This window comes from Cyprinodon tularosa, unplaced genomic scaffold, assembly GCF_016077235.1.
Source record: "Cyprinodon tularosa strain WSP-4 unplaced genomic scaffold, ASM1607723v1 ctg611, whole genome shotgun sequence".
Lineage (NCBI taxonomy): Eukaryota > Metazoa > Chordata > Actinopteri > Cyprinodontiformes > Cyprinodontidae > Cyprinodon > Cyprinodon tularosa.
Window position 1 is genome coordinate 100,999 of NW_024039354.1, and position 17,791 is coordinate 118,789.

At 36.5% G+C, this 17,791-nt stretch overlaps 1 protein-coding gene across 2 annotated transcripts in view; it reads left to right on the forward strand.

Annotated features, from left to right (window-relative positions):
- lrrc17 (leucine rich repeat containing 17) overlaps window positions 1-17,791 on the forward strand; it is a 33,452-nt gene that overhangs the window by 9,653 nt on the left and 6,008 nt on the right. The window contains exons 2-4 of one of the 2 annotated variants that reach the window (XM_038307516.1): window positions 2,141-2,493; window positions 6,565-7,042; window positions 16,199-16,354. In XM_038307516.1, the coding sequence (XP_038163444.1) occupies window positions 2,221-2,493; window positions 6,565-7,042; window positions 16,199-16,354 (907 nt within the window). In that variant the 5' untranslated portion in view covers window positions 2,141-2,220. Of the gene's footprint in view, window positions 1-2,140; window positions 2,494-6,564; window positions 7,043-16,198; window positions 16,355-17,791 lie in introns of those variants that run through there. The other variant, XM_038307517.1, reaches the window with a different exon arrangement.

The following is a 17,791-nucleotide window of genomic DNA, read 5'->3' on the forward strand; positions in this document are numbered from 1 at the left end:
CACCATGTGAATAAATTTATTTATCCAAATGTCCTATTGCAGACAAATTAATGACAATATTGTAAGCTTAGGGCGGGAGGACCCAAATGCAGAGATGAGGGAGGCAGAGGTTTAATAATTCAAAAAGTAGCAACTGGGGCAAAAATCCCCAAATAACCACATACAGAAAACAAAACACTAGAAAATATCAGGTAAAACACACAAGGATCAAGAAATGACAAGGTACCAGCACTGAGGAACTGCACAGGGAGAGTATAAATGGGAGACAGAACAAAGACTGGGCTAATGAGCTGACAGGGAGCAGGTGTGGACGGAAGCAACTAAAAGGGAGCGAAGGGAAGGAGACTGACACAAGGGGGCAACAGAGGGTAAACAAGAAATACACAAGAATTCAAAAAATATAACCATAAACAACTAGAGTAACAGCCATGGAAAATATGTTCAGTTCTCTGTGTGAGTCTGTTTGGGTTGAAATATAAAAATACATTTTTTTTTCAACACTTTTTATTTACACAGTGTAATACACGACTACATACACAAATTTAGGTAGAAATGAAATTTAATGAAACATGAACTGAGTCATAAATTGCATTTTGGCTATCTGAGCGCATTTTGACATGGTGTTGAAGCTGTGGTTTGAGGATATTAGAATGAAATAGATAGTCTTGTAGAGGAATCTCAGGTGAAGATTTGGTCATATGATAAGTGTGTGTAAAGCTCAGAGATGATGAACTACAAGCTTATTGTTCTTGCAAAAGAGCTGCAGCCCCCTTGAAAGGGTCACTCAGGCTTAATAAGAGTGATGATAATGTGTAAGTAGGAGAAAAGAGAAGATACTGTATCTCCATAACTTCCTAATGGAGAAGTGCTTATTTATTCTGCCTGAAATTAAGCAACTGGACTAAAAGAAAAACATATTTTTTCCGGTGTTATGTGCTTCGGGCACATTATGATTTTTGTCTATTTCTTTTCTTTGTTTTCTTACAGACTTTAGTTGAAGGATCTTTTGTTAATATATTTTGGGATTCTTTTAGCGAGTTAATTATGTTAATTTGTGGTGCTGTCGTCCGCCTATAAATAGGCTGGCTTTCAGCATGTTGACGCGTTCCTTTTCCAACGTCGTTTGGACGCCGCTTTCCACCTGCTTCATTTGCTCCATCGTGCGCGGTGCGCACTTGTCTTGTCGCTGCGGCCTGCAGCAGACGTTCCAGCCTGCCATGCGGTATTTTTGTTAACTGTTTCTTACTTTTTTCTTGAGGTTTTTGGCCTGGCGGGACCGGTAGTCCTGTTTTCGATTTTTCTTTTGCTTAGGTTATTTTTGGCCTTTAGTCCGGTACCAGTAGGGGCTTCGACGGCCCTGTATAGGGTTGGCCCCCTGCTGTACCTTTTTATTCTGTTTGATCGGCCTGCCAGGTCCAACTTTCTGTTGTTACTTTGGGTTTCTATTTTTACTTTTGGGGCACGGGATTTGAGGGCCTTTAACTCTTTTTCTCTTCGCAGAAAAATCTGAAGAAGCCGAACCAAGAACAACTAAAGCGGAGAGAATTGATAAATAAAATAACTTTTTTTGAACCCTCATCTTTTGTCTCGTGTCCTCAAATATGTTGTGTCCTTGGTGGACGTAACATCCGGTTTCTGCATATTGCTAACAGACATATTGCAAACGTATGGTGAATAACATCTGAAAGAAAACAGAAAATAAAGATCTAGAAGTATGGTATATAAAACCATCTTGGTTTGGTTTCCTAAATAAGAAAAAAAATTGTTAAAAAATTCTATGTTAGGAGATAAATTATGCATTTTCATCCAGAAAGTTTACCTGTTTTCTTTTTTTTTTATTTCAGAGGTTGACCGTTGTGATCGGTGTCTCCTTTAACTATGGGCAAACCCCCCCCCAAGAATACAGTTACATTTCTTCCTGTTAGCAACATTCAAAATCGAAATTCTTTTCTCTAATAATTGATCTTTTTATTGTGTAAAAAAAAAATTGTGTGTTTTGTAAAGAACTTTTGACTTAAATTAATTGATTTTCCAATCCTTTTTTAGGTTTTTTTAATTCAACCATAACTAATATGTTTATAATGCTGTTTGACCTTACTAGTAACATTCTCCTTCATTGTGTCTTTCTTAATACTTACAGCTCTGACCGGCATCCTGTGTCCCTATAATATCTCCAGTATATCAACCCACTTACAGAGAACGCTTCTGTTCTTTCCAATCATGCGTCTCCTCACCATCATTATCATCCTGCTGCTCCTTCAGTCAGCTGAACCTCGGAAAGGCGGCCGAAATAAGGCCGCACAACGGGGCACCAAGGGCCGTGTGCGAGGCAGAGGAAGGGCAAGCCTCATGAAGCGTCAAACTCAGGAATGTAAGGAGTACACAGAAAAGAGAGAAAAGTTTCTTGACTGCCAGGATAGGCAGCTGACATTTGTAAATCAAGACTGGCCCAAAGACATTCAGCACCTTTTGCTGGCAAAAAATAAGATTCAGGTATGTGTAGTCAGATTACATCCTCAATTGTGAACAATTTACTGTGCATTTTTTAAGGTTTGTTCAACAAACAAATCTGTGGAGCCTGGAAAGGATAATTGGGTTTGACCAGCCCTTATTTTACACCCTGTACAAGTCTATGGCATTTCCAACAGATTTTAATAATTTGCATTTTCAAGTATCGCATGATGAAAATGTACAAATTTGAAAAAACAATAACTTAAAGTCACGAAAGGTTATAAGCTCACTTGAGGTGGTTTATGGCTTTTGCAAAAAATGGTTATTGCACAAAATTGGAGACAGAAATACTGATGCAGCAAACTTTTTAGCTCACATGCCTAAGCAGCTGTTTTTGCTGTGGGCGTCTTCACTGATGTTCCTATTGTGCATGTCACTTGGCTAGAAGCAACACTGCCATTGTTAGCTGACATGTTAACATAAGACAAATTTGTACATTAGCAACACATTCATTAAAAATGACCACCATTACTAATCTGTGGTCAGTGTAAGATTGCAGCTTCTACACTGCAAAAAAATGTAATCTAAATAAGTTATTTTTTCTTAAAATAAGTGCATTTTTTCTTGAATTAAGGATTTAAGTGAGATACTTTGCCAATGGAACAAGACAATTTACACTTAAAATAAGAAAAAAACAACTGCATTGTCTTATATTAACTGAATAATATCCAGATACCTTATTTTAAGAGTAAAAATACTAATTCCATTGTCAAATCCTCTTATTTATCTGCTCTAATTAAGGGTAAATACCCTTAATTGAAGAAATTTTTACTCATTTTGCAGTGTACTTCCTGTTTATTACAGCTATGACTGATGATGTAATGTTGATGACGATGTAGGACGGGATTAAGCATTGCGTCTCTTGGTGAATTCACTTCAAACCTATAGGACATGCTGAAAATTTGCTTTTTCTTTTTTAAAACTTTTAAAACTGTTTGCTTAAAATGTACATTTCAGTTAGATGGAAACATGGCTACATACATCTTTGCTGACCCCACACATCCTGGTCTTAAAGTTGTTTAAACAGCTAAAGAGTGCTCATAGAAAAACAAGCACATTGTTGGCTTTTTTTCTCCCACCAAGCATTTTCATTAGATTGTTTATTTCAATGGGAAGGATGGTACACTAAAGTTATATTTCTTTTTTGTACACAGAATCTGTACCAATTAAGCGGATTCTGATTATTAAAAAAACTGAGCAGAGTATGTTTACATGAGCAGAATAACACAAACTCATGATAACGATAAGTTGAACATATTTAAGAATAAAAATTAAAATCTTTAAAGAATACCCAACCATGATCACTGGGGAATCCAATGAAAGGAACCAGTTTCTATTTCAGTTAAAGCATAATTAAACTCACAATACTACGTAACTCAAAAGAAACATCAACAAAATCAGCTTGAAGGAAAACAAAAAGAAAAGCAGACAAGCTTTTCAGTTATATTCGGATAATAAAACTTGATGAGGAATTGAAGTAAACTTTTATTGCAGTTCTGTGGAGCAAACCGCACAGGTTTTGTCTGATTTGGTTGTATTTTTTATAATGAATTAAACCTGCTTTGCTTGTTGATACCATTGCCATCTGTGCACCACTCATTTTAAGCTCAGATCAAAAACATTCAGTATGTGAGCTTTTGTGTGGAATTTGTGTGTCACACGTGGTGAAAAAAAAAAAGCTTTGCAACATGGTTAATAATTAAAGACATGACAGATAGTATTTATGTCTAGAATAGGTATTATAATTAAAGTGGAGAGATTAAATACTTTTCTGATAAGGTCTACATTTTCCTATTTTGCATAGCATCGGGTGATACTAAATACATGTCATGATGATAACAATCAAATTTTTTAATCAGGGATATTGAGTAAAGTAATTTGGTAATTAGTTAGAAAATTTAATGGAATACAATGAATTCCATTTGAAGTATAAAAAAGTATTAATGTAAAAAGAATTATCATCTGTAAAAAAACAGCAATACAGTACTGCTCTTACCATCAACTGTTGAGTTTATTTAGAATAGAATAGAATAGAATAGAATAGAAAATCATAGTAACTAGTAATAGTAAATCATAGTAAAATAAAGCAAATAGAGTATTGTACAGTGTTTTACACCATAAATACTGTATCTAAAGAGTAAAAACTGCTTTGGACACTTTTAAAGTAAGGGATATGTGAAAAAAGCAGCAACACCAGGGATGTGCAAAAAAAATAAATAAATAAAATGACAGTAGCATGTGTTAAGGAAGAAAATATTCTAAAATAGTTAACTTTGGAAAAAGTTTGGCTTTCTCTCTTCCTCTGATCCCAGGCCCTCCCAGCGAGCTGTGTGTGGCCACAAGGAAACCAACAATGCGTGTTGACGTCACAGAAATACAGAGTTTAATCCAATATAAGACAATGCATAAACTTAGAAGTAAGACAATGCACAAACTTACACCAGAAACTGCAGAACAACGGAGACATACATTCATTTACCTGACATAAATGGAGAGAAGGAAAGAAAGCAAAGACATACAAAGACATCTTTGGAGAGTTGCAAGAGCAAATCTGATTTGTTACTTCTGTGCAGAAAGTTTTATCCTCTTGTATTTCATTTATTCAAATAAGGCGTACCTTTGCTCCTCCAACCAGGAGCTATCTCTGACCCCCTATCTGAAGCCTAAAACCCCTGCAGTGTTTACGGCCTCTCACAGATGAGTGTGGAAAGCCAGAACTTCCACTGTATTGTTTTACGACACAGACAAAAGGCAGTTTAAACGATCCTAGCAAACCATCCGCTGCAGCCACAGGCAAAACAAAGGACAACAGGCCAGAATAAGTCACTGATTTAAAACCACAATTTATGCCATTCGAGTTAAGACATGTTAAGTTTTAAAACTAGCTTATTTAAAATTTGTTTTCTCAACACATGTTATTTAACTGACTAAGACAGAACCTGTGCAAAGATCAGCATTAATGTAACAACTTATTAAGATTGTTGGGAACAGTGATGGTTATAAAGTCTAACATCTGCTAGCAGGAAGGATGTGTGATAACGCTCCCTGGTGCATTTAGGGTGCAGCAGTTCATCACTGAAGGAGCTTTCCAGTTAAGCAACAGCTTCATGCATGGGTCAGGAGACATTATTGACAGAGATGTTATTTAAGTTAGGATCTCTTTGTTTCCCACCTCCTGCACTGAGTCTGGAGGGCATCCAATCACAGAGCTGGCCTTCCTGATCAGCTTTCTCTCAGCTAAGGATACCACACTGCTCCAACAGACAGCTCCATAGAAGATGCCTGATGCCACAACAGAGCATAGAAGGTCTTTTTTTTAATAAAATTGGAAGAATTTGGTAGATTTTGTAGATTAATTTGAATTTTTTTTTAAAGGTAAAGTTGTTTCTCTGCTGCCTTAGAAGACTCCTTTTATACCCTCTACAGTTAGGAAGGTTGTTTGGATGCTACAGGCAACTGGGTTTGCAATTTGTATAGTTTTTTCTTTTCTTTTTGAACATATTATGTTCTTAATTGGGTGATTCTTAAATGACTAGTTTGTTTTACTTCAGAGCCAGTTAACAGTAGATATTTTGCACAAATATGGTGCTGCCAAGCCACAAACTGATCATAAAAGGTAATCTTCATCAGCTTCTGAAACATCTGTTGACCCAGCAGACTCTTGCTTGCAATGTAAATAATTTATTCAATGATGGTTGTTGGTGAGAAATCAGATCTTTATGATTGGAAATAGCCCAAAAATATTACTATAACTAGTACAAAGTACAGTATGTAATATCTATAGATTTTTGTAGTTATTACTAGTTAAAAATCTTAGATATAAATGGCTGGAAAATGATTTAATTGACAAAATTCAGGACTCTGATAGGTTTGGTAAAGTAGAGATGGGGTTGCTATAGTGAAGTTTCAAGGGAAACCTATTTTGCTTCCTCTTGTTGCCGAACTATGCGTTTTTCTACCTGTAATTATTCACTCTGTCTTATTTTTTTTGGTTTTAGTATGTTTTGCTTTGGTGTTTCTTTTTTAACCTATTATTGGTATTTCTACCCTCAGGTTTTAAGGAATAACATGTTTGAACAGTTCACCAAGTTGAAGAGCCTGGATCTTCAGCAAAATGCTATTTCAGTGATAGAGGATAATGCGTTCAGTGGCCTCGATCAGCTCACCACACTTCTCCTTCAACATAACCGCATCAGAACAGCCTCCGAGGAATTCCTCCTGCCCTTACGCAGCCTCTCCTACCTCCGCATTTTTGACAACCCCTGGAGCTGCCGCTGCCCCCTGGAAACCCTTGTCAGGACCCTGCAGGTGCCCAGTAATCGCAACTTAGGCAACTATGCCAAGTGCGCTGAGCCGCGTTCTATGAAGGGCAAAAAGCTTAAAGAGCTAGAAGCAGAATTGCTGTGTGCCAAAGACAACAGGTCAGAGGTTTTGGAGGGGCCAGAACCTGGGCCTGTAATAGAAAAGTCAGATGCTGTGTCCATTTGCAATCTCAAATATCCCGGACCCCTCCTGAACTGCAGACACAAAGGTGAGAGAAAATCTTTTTGTCTATGTTACTTTGTGTACACAGACACTGCAGCCAAAGGTAATAAGATTTTTGTCATGCATGAATCTAATCAAACAAACCTGGTGTAAAAAATGTGGTCACTTCTTGAATGTTTAAACAAAAACAGAAAAAGATAAAGCTCAGCGATTCTAAAGCTACAAGAGAAACACCCAATCAGCAAACAGTAGTCATGCTTTTTTGTCCCGTAAAATTGAGTTCATAAACCAAATTCACAATATTCTATGCTGGCTACATCCAGACAGTAGAGATGTGTTTGTTTTATATAAAGTTTTATATTTGCGGTGTGCAAGTCGCCCTGGGAAGAAGGAGCTGGCTGTGGATTGATTTAATCTCTGTGCTCTTAAAATCTTCCTCGCTCATAGCAGCAGATGTTGGAGAAGTAAATGCATAACAGCATTAAGCCTGATGTAACCTCTTTGTAGAGACTGTCTTTAAATGTTGCATCAGCTGTGCTTATTCCTACAAAAATACTCTTTTCAAACTTTTCCTGTTAGTACTTTTAAGGAGCTGACATTTGCTTATTTGTTTATCCAACTCTAATGCAGTGGCAGCAAAAATACAGACCTGTTCACAAATATTTCTGGGGAACATAAAAACATACTAAACAGACATTTTTGATATATATTTTTCATATTACTGCCATGTGTTTCGCAAGTGACAGTAAGCCAGACTAAGAGTGATTAATCTTGTATATGGGAAAACGTTGAGAAACTGCATTTATTTATCACATAATTTAAATATTTATTTAAATATTGTATAAATCTTGCAGAAATGGCCCTAAATTAACAACTATCTCATGGCACACTATGCAGCACTCTGTCTACACTGATAAAGTGGGACCTTTATTACACAGAAAAAGTAGAGTAATTGCTTCCTATCAGGAAGATAGGAGATTTGTAAACTGTGTATAAAGCATTGAACTTTAATTACCAGTTGTTCAGGTTATTAAAAAGGCAGCAGTGATGTCACAGCAAACGTTACAAACAAAGGAACAAAACCTTCTTTTCTTAATGCCAGTACACACCAGTTATGTAATAATTGATTTATTTGCCAACAGAATATGAAAGATAATAAATATTTTAATTTCAATTAGTTTAATAAGTCAAAAGAAAAAAGAACTTATCGCAAACCAATAAAAACAAAAAACAATTCAAAATCAGAATCCAGAGAAACACAATAACCATGCCAGACGTTTCACAAAATAATCATTAAAACACGGCTGGATCCATGGTCTTCATTACATGTTTCAGGGTTTTCTAACACAACACAGGGAGCACAATCTCTGTATAATACACTTATTTATTGCATAATAATTCTTAAAACACCAAAGCACTTGTGAACTTTGTCGGTATTGACTATGAAAACAGGATCTTAAACCTAAAACAAAGTTTCTGTCACATCATACTATATAGTCCTTCTTTTTACTGTATCCTTAAATCAAGCTGCAGGTGTGAAAAGTGCGAGAAAATATTATGACATTATATAATGTGTTTTTATTTACTTTCTAAATATTCTGTTACACAAGGCCTATAGGAGGCAATCATACCCCCAATTAACCCAGCTGATAATAAAGTCACTGCTCACTTATGAGTTAACCAGTGATGCAAACGTCTGACCAATTAAGGAATAGTGGTCTTTGGAAATCACCTTTTCAGCTTGATGAAAAGCTGGTACCATGAACCAGTACCTAATAGAAACCCACAGTAAGAAGCCAAGTATGTCCAGGTATAAAATTGACTTAAAGCGAAAAAGCTCAGCAATGTGCCTCCTCAAAGTACCTGTATGTTATGATGTCATAGTTTTCCCAGAATACTAAAACTTATTCAAAACAAAGCTTCTAGCATTTAGCATCATTTTAACATGTTTTCTGAATTTAGATGAGTGCAAATTAATAAAAAAAAAAAGTCAAAAATTAAACGCCAATAATCGTAACTAAAGGGGGTGAGATCATTTCTGAACCAGTGCAGATGTATTTCCTTTTGTTTTTCATAAATCATTACGTTCAAAGGAGATTTCCCTGTCTGTGATTCCATATTTATCCATAAAAGAGGAGCTTATACCCTTCAGGGAGAGATCTTCTCGGGCCAAAACCACACAATGCACCATCTGTGTTGTGTGCACGCTTGGGGAAGCTTTTCACATACTTTCCTGATTAATTTTTTTTTTTCTCCACCATGAGATTTCTGAATCACTTCTTTATCTTAACTACTGCAAGGGTCCTCTGTTTCCTCACTGTATCATTATACCATCTATTACCCCCACCTCGTTCTTTCTTTCTCCCGGTAATAGTGCTGTATCCTATTTTATTTTTAACCCACATATTTTAAAACAGAAATGTATGCCAGTTTTCCTTAATACACTACATTCATTGCTTACTTTTCTTTTGTTCTAGAGAGATGTATTTTTATCAATTTGTTCTCCAATCCTTTTTTAAATGGCCCTATCATTAAGGAAGCTCAGATAGAGGTCAGTTATATCCATACATCTCAACTTGCTTTTCTTTTCTAATATCCCACCTAAACTTTGACTTTAGCATGCGACAATATAATATAACTAAAAATGTTCTTTAAATGAGGTAAGTAGTTTCACTTAATTATAAAGTATTTTCCAAAACATCATGTGAGGGTTGTAAAAAAGCAGCATGAGACCATGTGGAGGAATTTGCAACATCTCAATCTAATTTAACTAGTCAATGCCTCAGGCATACATTTTGCTGCCTTTGTCTTTTTCAGATGGAACTGAATGCCGATTGCTTCTGTAATGATGCAGTTACTAATTTTCACAGCATAAGTGTCTATTTTTCCATCAGTGGTCTTTCATGAATTTGATCAACAGTGGACAGCAACAAGTGGTGGAGGGGCCTCACTGCTACTTTCTACTGCTGTCAAAAAGCTGGTTCAACATTTTATTGAAACACCTCAAACTATAGTATTGCAATGATGAATATGTTTAGTGTTTAAAGAAGTAGCTTGATAAATTTTAATTGTATCACTTGAATCTTGTATTTGGCTCATGGAAAAGTTAACAAAACCAGTTTGCTTTGAAGAGTATAGATGTTTGCAGGTAAAGAAGCCAGGAATTAATTAAAGAAAAAAAAAGGACAGGCAAAGGGATGCATATCTTCAATTTCTTTCTTCCTGTTTCTCCCTCCTGGTTTGGAGGCTGTTCCTTTGAGGTACACCACAGTTCATTTGAACACGGTTCTCACTGGAGACTAAAACTCAGTGGTTACAGTAAATAACGGGGGGCATTTAAGGCAAAGTTTCTCATGGACAGAACTTGGAGGAACAATGTGATAATATTATACAACCTAAACATAATGTCTTACTTTTTTGTCTCTGTTGAAGACTTTGTGAAGTTGTAGGTTTTGGTTTTTAACTACTACAGTATCACAAATTTCAATATAAAGACTGGCCCCATCGCATAATTTGCGATTGCAATTGCGTTCTGCAAATAAAATCATCTACTCGGAGGTTTGGCCTGATACTGTTCATACGGGCTTTCTGAGGCAAAAAAGACTGTTTGCACCATGTAGCAGATTTAAACATTGTTTTTTTCATCTAACCTTGAAAAGCGACTATGGTTACACCTACATATAAACTTATAACTTTAAAACTAATAACCTGGGAATGGCATTACTTATATTATTACGGTAGTTTTATTAAGGCTGTGTACTTATGCTCCCACTTCAATCAACACGAATCTTCATGTTGTATTCTGAGTGCTACTAGTGTTTTATCCCTCTTTGCATCTAAAATATGTTGTGCTTATCACATTTTATCCTTTTTCTTCTTTTGAATTTCTCGGCTCCATTGCTTCAAATTTTCCATTAACTTAATTTAACTTTCCACTGCTTTGATTTTTTTGCATGTCAAATATCAAATTCCCATCATACTGTCTTGTTATGTTGTATGATAAATAAACATAAAGGCACTTTACTTCTTTGTTTACTAACAAACAGAACAAAAGCAAACTGTAAATCACCATAATAAAATATAATAAGCCAACAGGGTATGATGCATAGTATGAATAGTATGTCTTTCAGCCCCTTTAATGGTTAGAAGACAAGTTTTAAAGATAACACTGACAAAGTTTTCAGAGAGAGGTTATGATGGTATTATTTATGCATCCTAAAGATTAAGCCAAGATTTAGAGTATCAACTCAAGTTAGATAAAAGTTTGCCTTTGACGCGTAATTATAAGTAGAAATAGTTAATTTTAGCTCTTGGCTGCTATTCCTAGATCATATTCCTTCACCTTCTGTGCAATTAACAGTAAGAAAACTATAACGGTAATCGTAAGTCTTCAGCCTTCCGGATGGTGATTATCAAATTTGGAAAACAGTCTTCCAAACAAGAACAAAAAACACAAGTAAAAAAAAATAGTGATCTAAATCTCCATTATAAAACAAAAACAGGTGCATACATTTGCATGAATCACAGAGATTACACTCAAAGAAATACTGAGCTGTTCTTATATGTCCTGTCACACTAAGGATTGTGGGCAAACGTATAGCTCAGCTCCTAAAGCGGGAGATAGGAACATTGCAAGCCACCTATTCTTAACTGTGGATAGAAAGCATCAAACCCCTCCTCACTGCCTTAGTAAGGGTCCCTTCAGATTTGCTGCATTCAGATTTAGCCTGGGTCTGTGGGGTGCTACTTCAATGTTACCCTACATTAGATTACATTAATGCAAAATGTGCCTTAAACTGCTTAACTGCTGTCAAAGTGGTCAAACGGGGGCAACTGCAACGGATTTTCCCATTGATTCAAATGGTACATCTAAATGTTCACAGTTAAAGGCATTTTTCACTTTAACAAAAAGTACCTCATTCATATCTATGCCTCTGTAGTGAGTGTTGGCAGCATTGTCTTTGGAAAAAGCTGAGTCATTGCCAAAAGGCAAGCTGCTCAAACTTTGTCTTTGAGCCACTGGGCTCCCTAAGGCCTAAATACATCCTAGCTAACCCCCATCTCTCCTTACATCCCCCCGACTCATTCCCACCCTGTGCCACAAACATTAGCAAGGACCACTTTGGTGGAATTGCTCCGAATCTGTCTGGGGGCAGAGTTAGATTGATAATTTAGATCAACATTCCTCTATAGAAACTACAGAATTCCAGTTACAGGTAGGTTGATGAACCCTCAAGGTTTACATGCAAAAAAAAAAAAAAACAACAACAAAAAACTACTTTTTTTCAGGCTGGAAAGTATGGTAAGATGTATCAAAACCTGCAGCTTCCCTTGTGTTTTGTCATTTTGGAAATACAATAATAAAACTATGTATAACACTCATTATGTATAAGAGGAGGGATGTTTCACTTTCCTCCATATGAGCCTGTAAATCATACCAGGTGTCAGCCCATTCCTTTGACATGTGAACACACAGTTTTCCTCTACTGTTAAATCTTGAGAGTAGTTCTTGGTATTCTTTTTCAACACAAAGCAGTGCGTTATGTTTTTGTACATTGTCTTTTACAAGTATGAACCACATTTGTAATAAACTTTACTGAGATAAAACCTACATAAAATTGAGTGTGTCTAATAGATCATAAAAGTTACATTATTTAATGGAGTTGCATATAATAAAATCATCAGATGAGAACATAACTAAAGCTTGTGGGTTAAAACGTTGCGTGTGGTAGCAAACTGTCATGATTGGTTTAAGCGATCTGACCCACATGCAGAGAACCACTCAGAGAGCAAGGGAAAAAGTTTAACAGGTTTATTAAATGTAGAAGAATAACAGACGTTGGATCTGGAACACAGTGGACTGGTGAACCGGAACTAGACAGTCTGAAGGGGAGATCACAGTGATCAGTTCAGGGACCGTAGGAAATTTGACTGAGGCTTGAATATTACTGGAGAGGGACTCACGTTTGAGGGAGCTCTTGTCATTCCTTGAATCCAGCTTGTGGGGGTTAATCCAGAGAAGAGGAAACTCGTTGGAGGGCGAACAGATAGACAAGAGTTGGACCCAGAGGAGTAAAGGAGCGGACTGTCACTTGGATTTCCGAAGAGGACTTGAACGGATCATGTGAAGGTTTTCCCCTGCTCAGTCTGTACTCAGTTAATCCTTCCAGGGGGAGAAGGTCCAGGTATCCAGTTACTCAGGAAGGCTTCCTGCCCAAGAGCAAAGACAAAAACTAGATAAAACTCAGAGAAACAAAGCTTAGGTTAGACTCTGCTAATCTCAGCTTGGCTAGGGTACCCAAAACTGGCAAACACTCTAGTGTCGAGAAAGTGACAGCCCACTGCTCAAGTACTCCCCCAGTAATGATCCAACGAGCCGCAGGTGTGCAGGGAGGCCCAACGAGGAACAGGGCATCACCTGGTGGTGGAGAGAGAAAAACATACAAACAACCCACACAGACTGGATTCCTAACACAAACAACATTTAACATAAGAAAAGACACACGCTATGCCCTCTGTGGTGAAAAATCTTTCTTTGGGGATGCTATCTTTATCTGGGATAGGAGAGATTTATGTGTAGATTATTTTTTATCCCTTTTCTTTTATTAACAAGTTTTGATAATACATGTTTTTATTTTCTTGCGGTGCAAAATTATTCCATGCTTAAGGGTATTCTTTGTAGGAAATCCCAATGAGGTGCACTTAAGTTTAGTTTCCCTTTAGTTCTGATTCTGATTCAGGTTTTAGAGGGAAAGGTGAGAGATTTCAATGGGTATTAATACATGGGAACAGCCCTGAATATATTCCGATATTATACTTTTTGCATGTAACATGTTATGTCCACAATGGAAATGCCACATTTATGCAGCAGCACTTTGCTGAAATTTGTTATTTCCAATTGTGTGTGTTCAAGGAAGTGCTTACATTGAAAAAATATTCTTGAAATTAAAATTAAACAAACCAAATGTACATATTAGTTTTTTCATTCTCAAACAATTACTTACATTGAAAAAAGCTGACTTTTTTAAAACAAGAAGACCCTTTTTTTCTTTTTGGGAAAAAAAAGAAAGAAATGGAGCAGATGCATTGCTGAGTAATGGTTTTAACAGATTTGGCAAATGCAGAGTCCAGGCCTGGCTATGAATGACTAACAATTTTAATTCTCCTGACATGTTATCTCTCTTCTCCTGTCATGTGGTTATTCAGTATCGAATTTGACTCGCATGGGGGATGATTGTAACAGATGTAGAAAATGTTGAGCTTAACACTTTTAAACCAAAACATCTGCTGGATTATAGATTAGGAGTTAGATGTAAGTATTGCAAGATAAAACTTTAGATTTGTTCTCTCTTTTAATGCTGCATGTTGAAGATTATTCCAGAACCCACGGGATCACAGATGCATCAGTGTGAGAGAGAAAAATGTAGATTTTGGCTCAAGGTTAAAGTCTGTGAAAAGAGCCTGGGAATGAAGGTTGGAACTGAATGCCAAGTTTTTTTTTTTTTTTTAGTCAAGACAAAGCTCGGGAAACATGTTCACCTAAAGGGAAGCTGGGATTCTCATTGGATCTCTAAGGGGAAGTATTCTCTCTGAGCTGGACCGATAACTTGCAACATGAAACCACAGTCTTCAAAGTATGTTCCCATCCTGTTCCATATGTCTGCCTGCAGAACATTTATCAGCATCAGTGAAATATAACAAGTATATTTCCTGACTGCGGGGTTCCTTGTGCTAAAGATATGGGTGACTGCTTTGTGTATGTGATTCTTCCCCTTTAAACAAGAAGTGACTGATTGCAACCGGGGTTTAAGATAACAGGCTACAACATCTGTTGTAATAAAGAATAGATGAATACTCTAACATCTGCTCCATTGAAAAGTCCATAAGTATTCCCTTTAGCAGAGTATAAATTTAGTGTAAGTTCATGCACCAAGGAAATCCACACAAATTACATCATACAGTAAAGATTCTAATATTTCTTTTCAAATAAAAGTAGATCAAAATGTAACTATAAAAGCACAAACTAGACCTGAACAAGAAATCATACCCGTTGAACCTTTTTCACATTTTGCAGCATTAGAAGATGACCTAAAGCAGTGCTCATCCAAATGATCCCATGGTCTTCAAAAATAGAATAGTGTGGGCAGAATCATGCTTCAGGAAGCCTTTTTTCACATATTCACTTTCCCACAGAACAAACACTATATTTTAAGCACAATCTGTGTTCCAATGAGCAACTCTAAGTCAAAATCTTAAAATCAAAGGACTTTCTATGAAAATACAGCAATAATTCAAGATGAATAAAAATGCCACACATCCCACAATATAAATATATATGCACCATTTTCATTTCTACTAAAGTTATGCTCTAATTTGTGTTGAACTATCCCATATCAACCACTTTTTTTACCCCAGGTGGTTAACAATAAGTTAATGCACAATGCATTTGCATTCCACTATATGCTTTATCTAATTTGCAACCACTTTGCTTTGGAGATAAATGAAAAAAAAAAAGGTTATTCTGGTCACATACTTTGTTTTAAACATATCTCTATTGGCGCAGAGCAGGTTACTTCATGTAATAACTCTATTCATGTTTCTTTTCCCCCTGACAAGTGAATACAGCTTGATGTCTGCAGGAGACATAAAACCAATGCATACACCATTAAAATGTCATTTTTGGGCTTATATTATGCACATGTGCTGTTAGCTTTACCTAATGACATTTATTATCTGAGCATGTTCAGGTTTTTTTTTTTTGCAAATACCCTCTTAAAGATATATTTTACCGTTCTAAAATGGATGTAAGATAGAGTATTTACCACATTCGTTACATAGCAAGCTTTCGAAGATAAACGTAAGCATGTTATGCTGCGATGTTAAAGAAAAGATGAGTAAAGCAATGTAGTACATGTTCCATCTTGAATACATAAAAATGTCACACACAACCCACAAAACATCTTGAAAACATATAAGATCCAGACTGATTGAGTTTCCAGCTCCGCGTTCAGACTCTGTTCCAACCTCATGCGTTTTGTGCATCTGCTTTAGAGCTGTAAATCTTTCATCGGGAAGCTTTGGTTCCATTCATAATATCAATGTAAATTCTTCTTTGCATCTTGTTGCAGTTTCATTTGACTTTTTACTCTTTTATCCATAGCTTTTCTCCTTCAACGTTTCTCTTTTTTTTCCCCCTTTTCAGGTCTGAATCGTATGCCCCCAGAAATGCCATTGGATCTAGTGGGGATAGACATGTCCAATAACATCATCAAGCATCTCAGGCCTAAACAATTCCTGCTGTCCAAAGAACTCAAGCTACTCAACCTCAGCAGCAACAAACTTGAAAAAATAGATACAGGTAACTCATACATTCTAAGCTGAATGGGGGAGCTGCATGACACTTATCTATAAAAATGCTTTGACTGATGTATGGGTGCAAGTGTCTCTTTCTTCTATATGGTTGGATAATTAAGACTTTTCTGACCAGTCACTTAAAGAAATGGCAAACAGTCTCATAGGAACAAGCTTTCTAACATAGTATGGAGTTAAGTTATTTGGAGGTATGGTTACCAATATTATGATTAAGGATTTTATGCAAACCTTTTTTACAAGGCATACATCTAAACTGTGTTTCCACTCATCACTTACTGTTAGAAGTGAAGCAATTTGAATCAAGAAGTGCACAGTTGGTCTAGAGGAGTGTTTAGAGCAAATGTATTACATAATAAAAGCATAAGTAACTTTGGTAGTCCAACTTGAACAAATTGCTTTTTTTTACATGCTACTCACTCCGTTACTTGCAGTCTAACGCAATGCATTACTACAACTCGATCAATCGAAGCCATTTTTTTTAAAAAAATTTTGTATATGCACTCAGCTACAGGGAGGGATTTTTACTGCAGGGACAAGCAGGGGGCTGATATAAGCATACATGACACTGAATGGCTGAGGAGCCACAATGTTCAATATGCTTTAAACATAGAGGCACAATTAAAATCCCTTAAATCAGTAAGGATACTTAAGCCACAGTGGAAGTACGTCACCGGTTGCACAAGCTGTATGGTTGCACAAAATCAGGGCGTATTGGCACAGCCCACCTGACGGAGTTTAACAAAAATGCATTATTTCTTCAAATGTACTTTGTGTTAAACATACAAATGTACACCTTCATATATTTTGGGTTTTATAATGGAATGCTTCAACCCTTTGTACCATTTGTGTCACTTTTGTTTATATAAATTCTTTTTTGCAAAGCTGTGGTCCTAATGCGACAGGCATCAGTCATTTACCTGTCTGTTCCTTTCCTACTCAAGATAATGTTCTTACTTTTGACCGAGCAAAAAGTAAAGGGAAGGAAGCTAGGAACAGGAGGTAGGAGCTACAATTTGATGTATTTGGAAGTAGGGAAAGAACTGCTGTGCTGAATCTAAGGGACTGATTTACGCGGTAGCTCATGCTTGTAAAATTTGGACTACAGCCTTGCTAAAAAAGGAACCCCAAACGACAAAAATTACAAAAATTTAGAAAACAGCTAAAGCTCTACGTTATAAAAACATATAAAGGAGTGTACATTACATCACAGTGTACATGTCATGAAATAATGTATTTTTGTTCATCTCTATAAGTCAAGCTAAGCTTGTACCTGTATGTCCTGTCATGCAAAGGATGATGGGCAATTGTATAGCACCTAACAACGGTGGAAACATCAAAAGGTCTCTTTGCTAAATGAACTGGTGATAGGAAGCATCCTGTTTCCTTTTCGTAGCTTTTCCCTTACAGCCAGCACTATTCATTT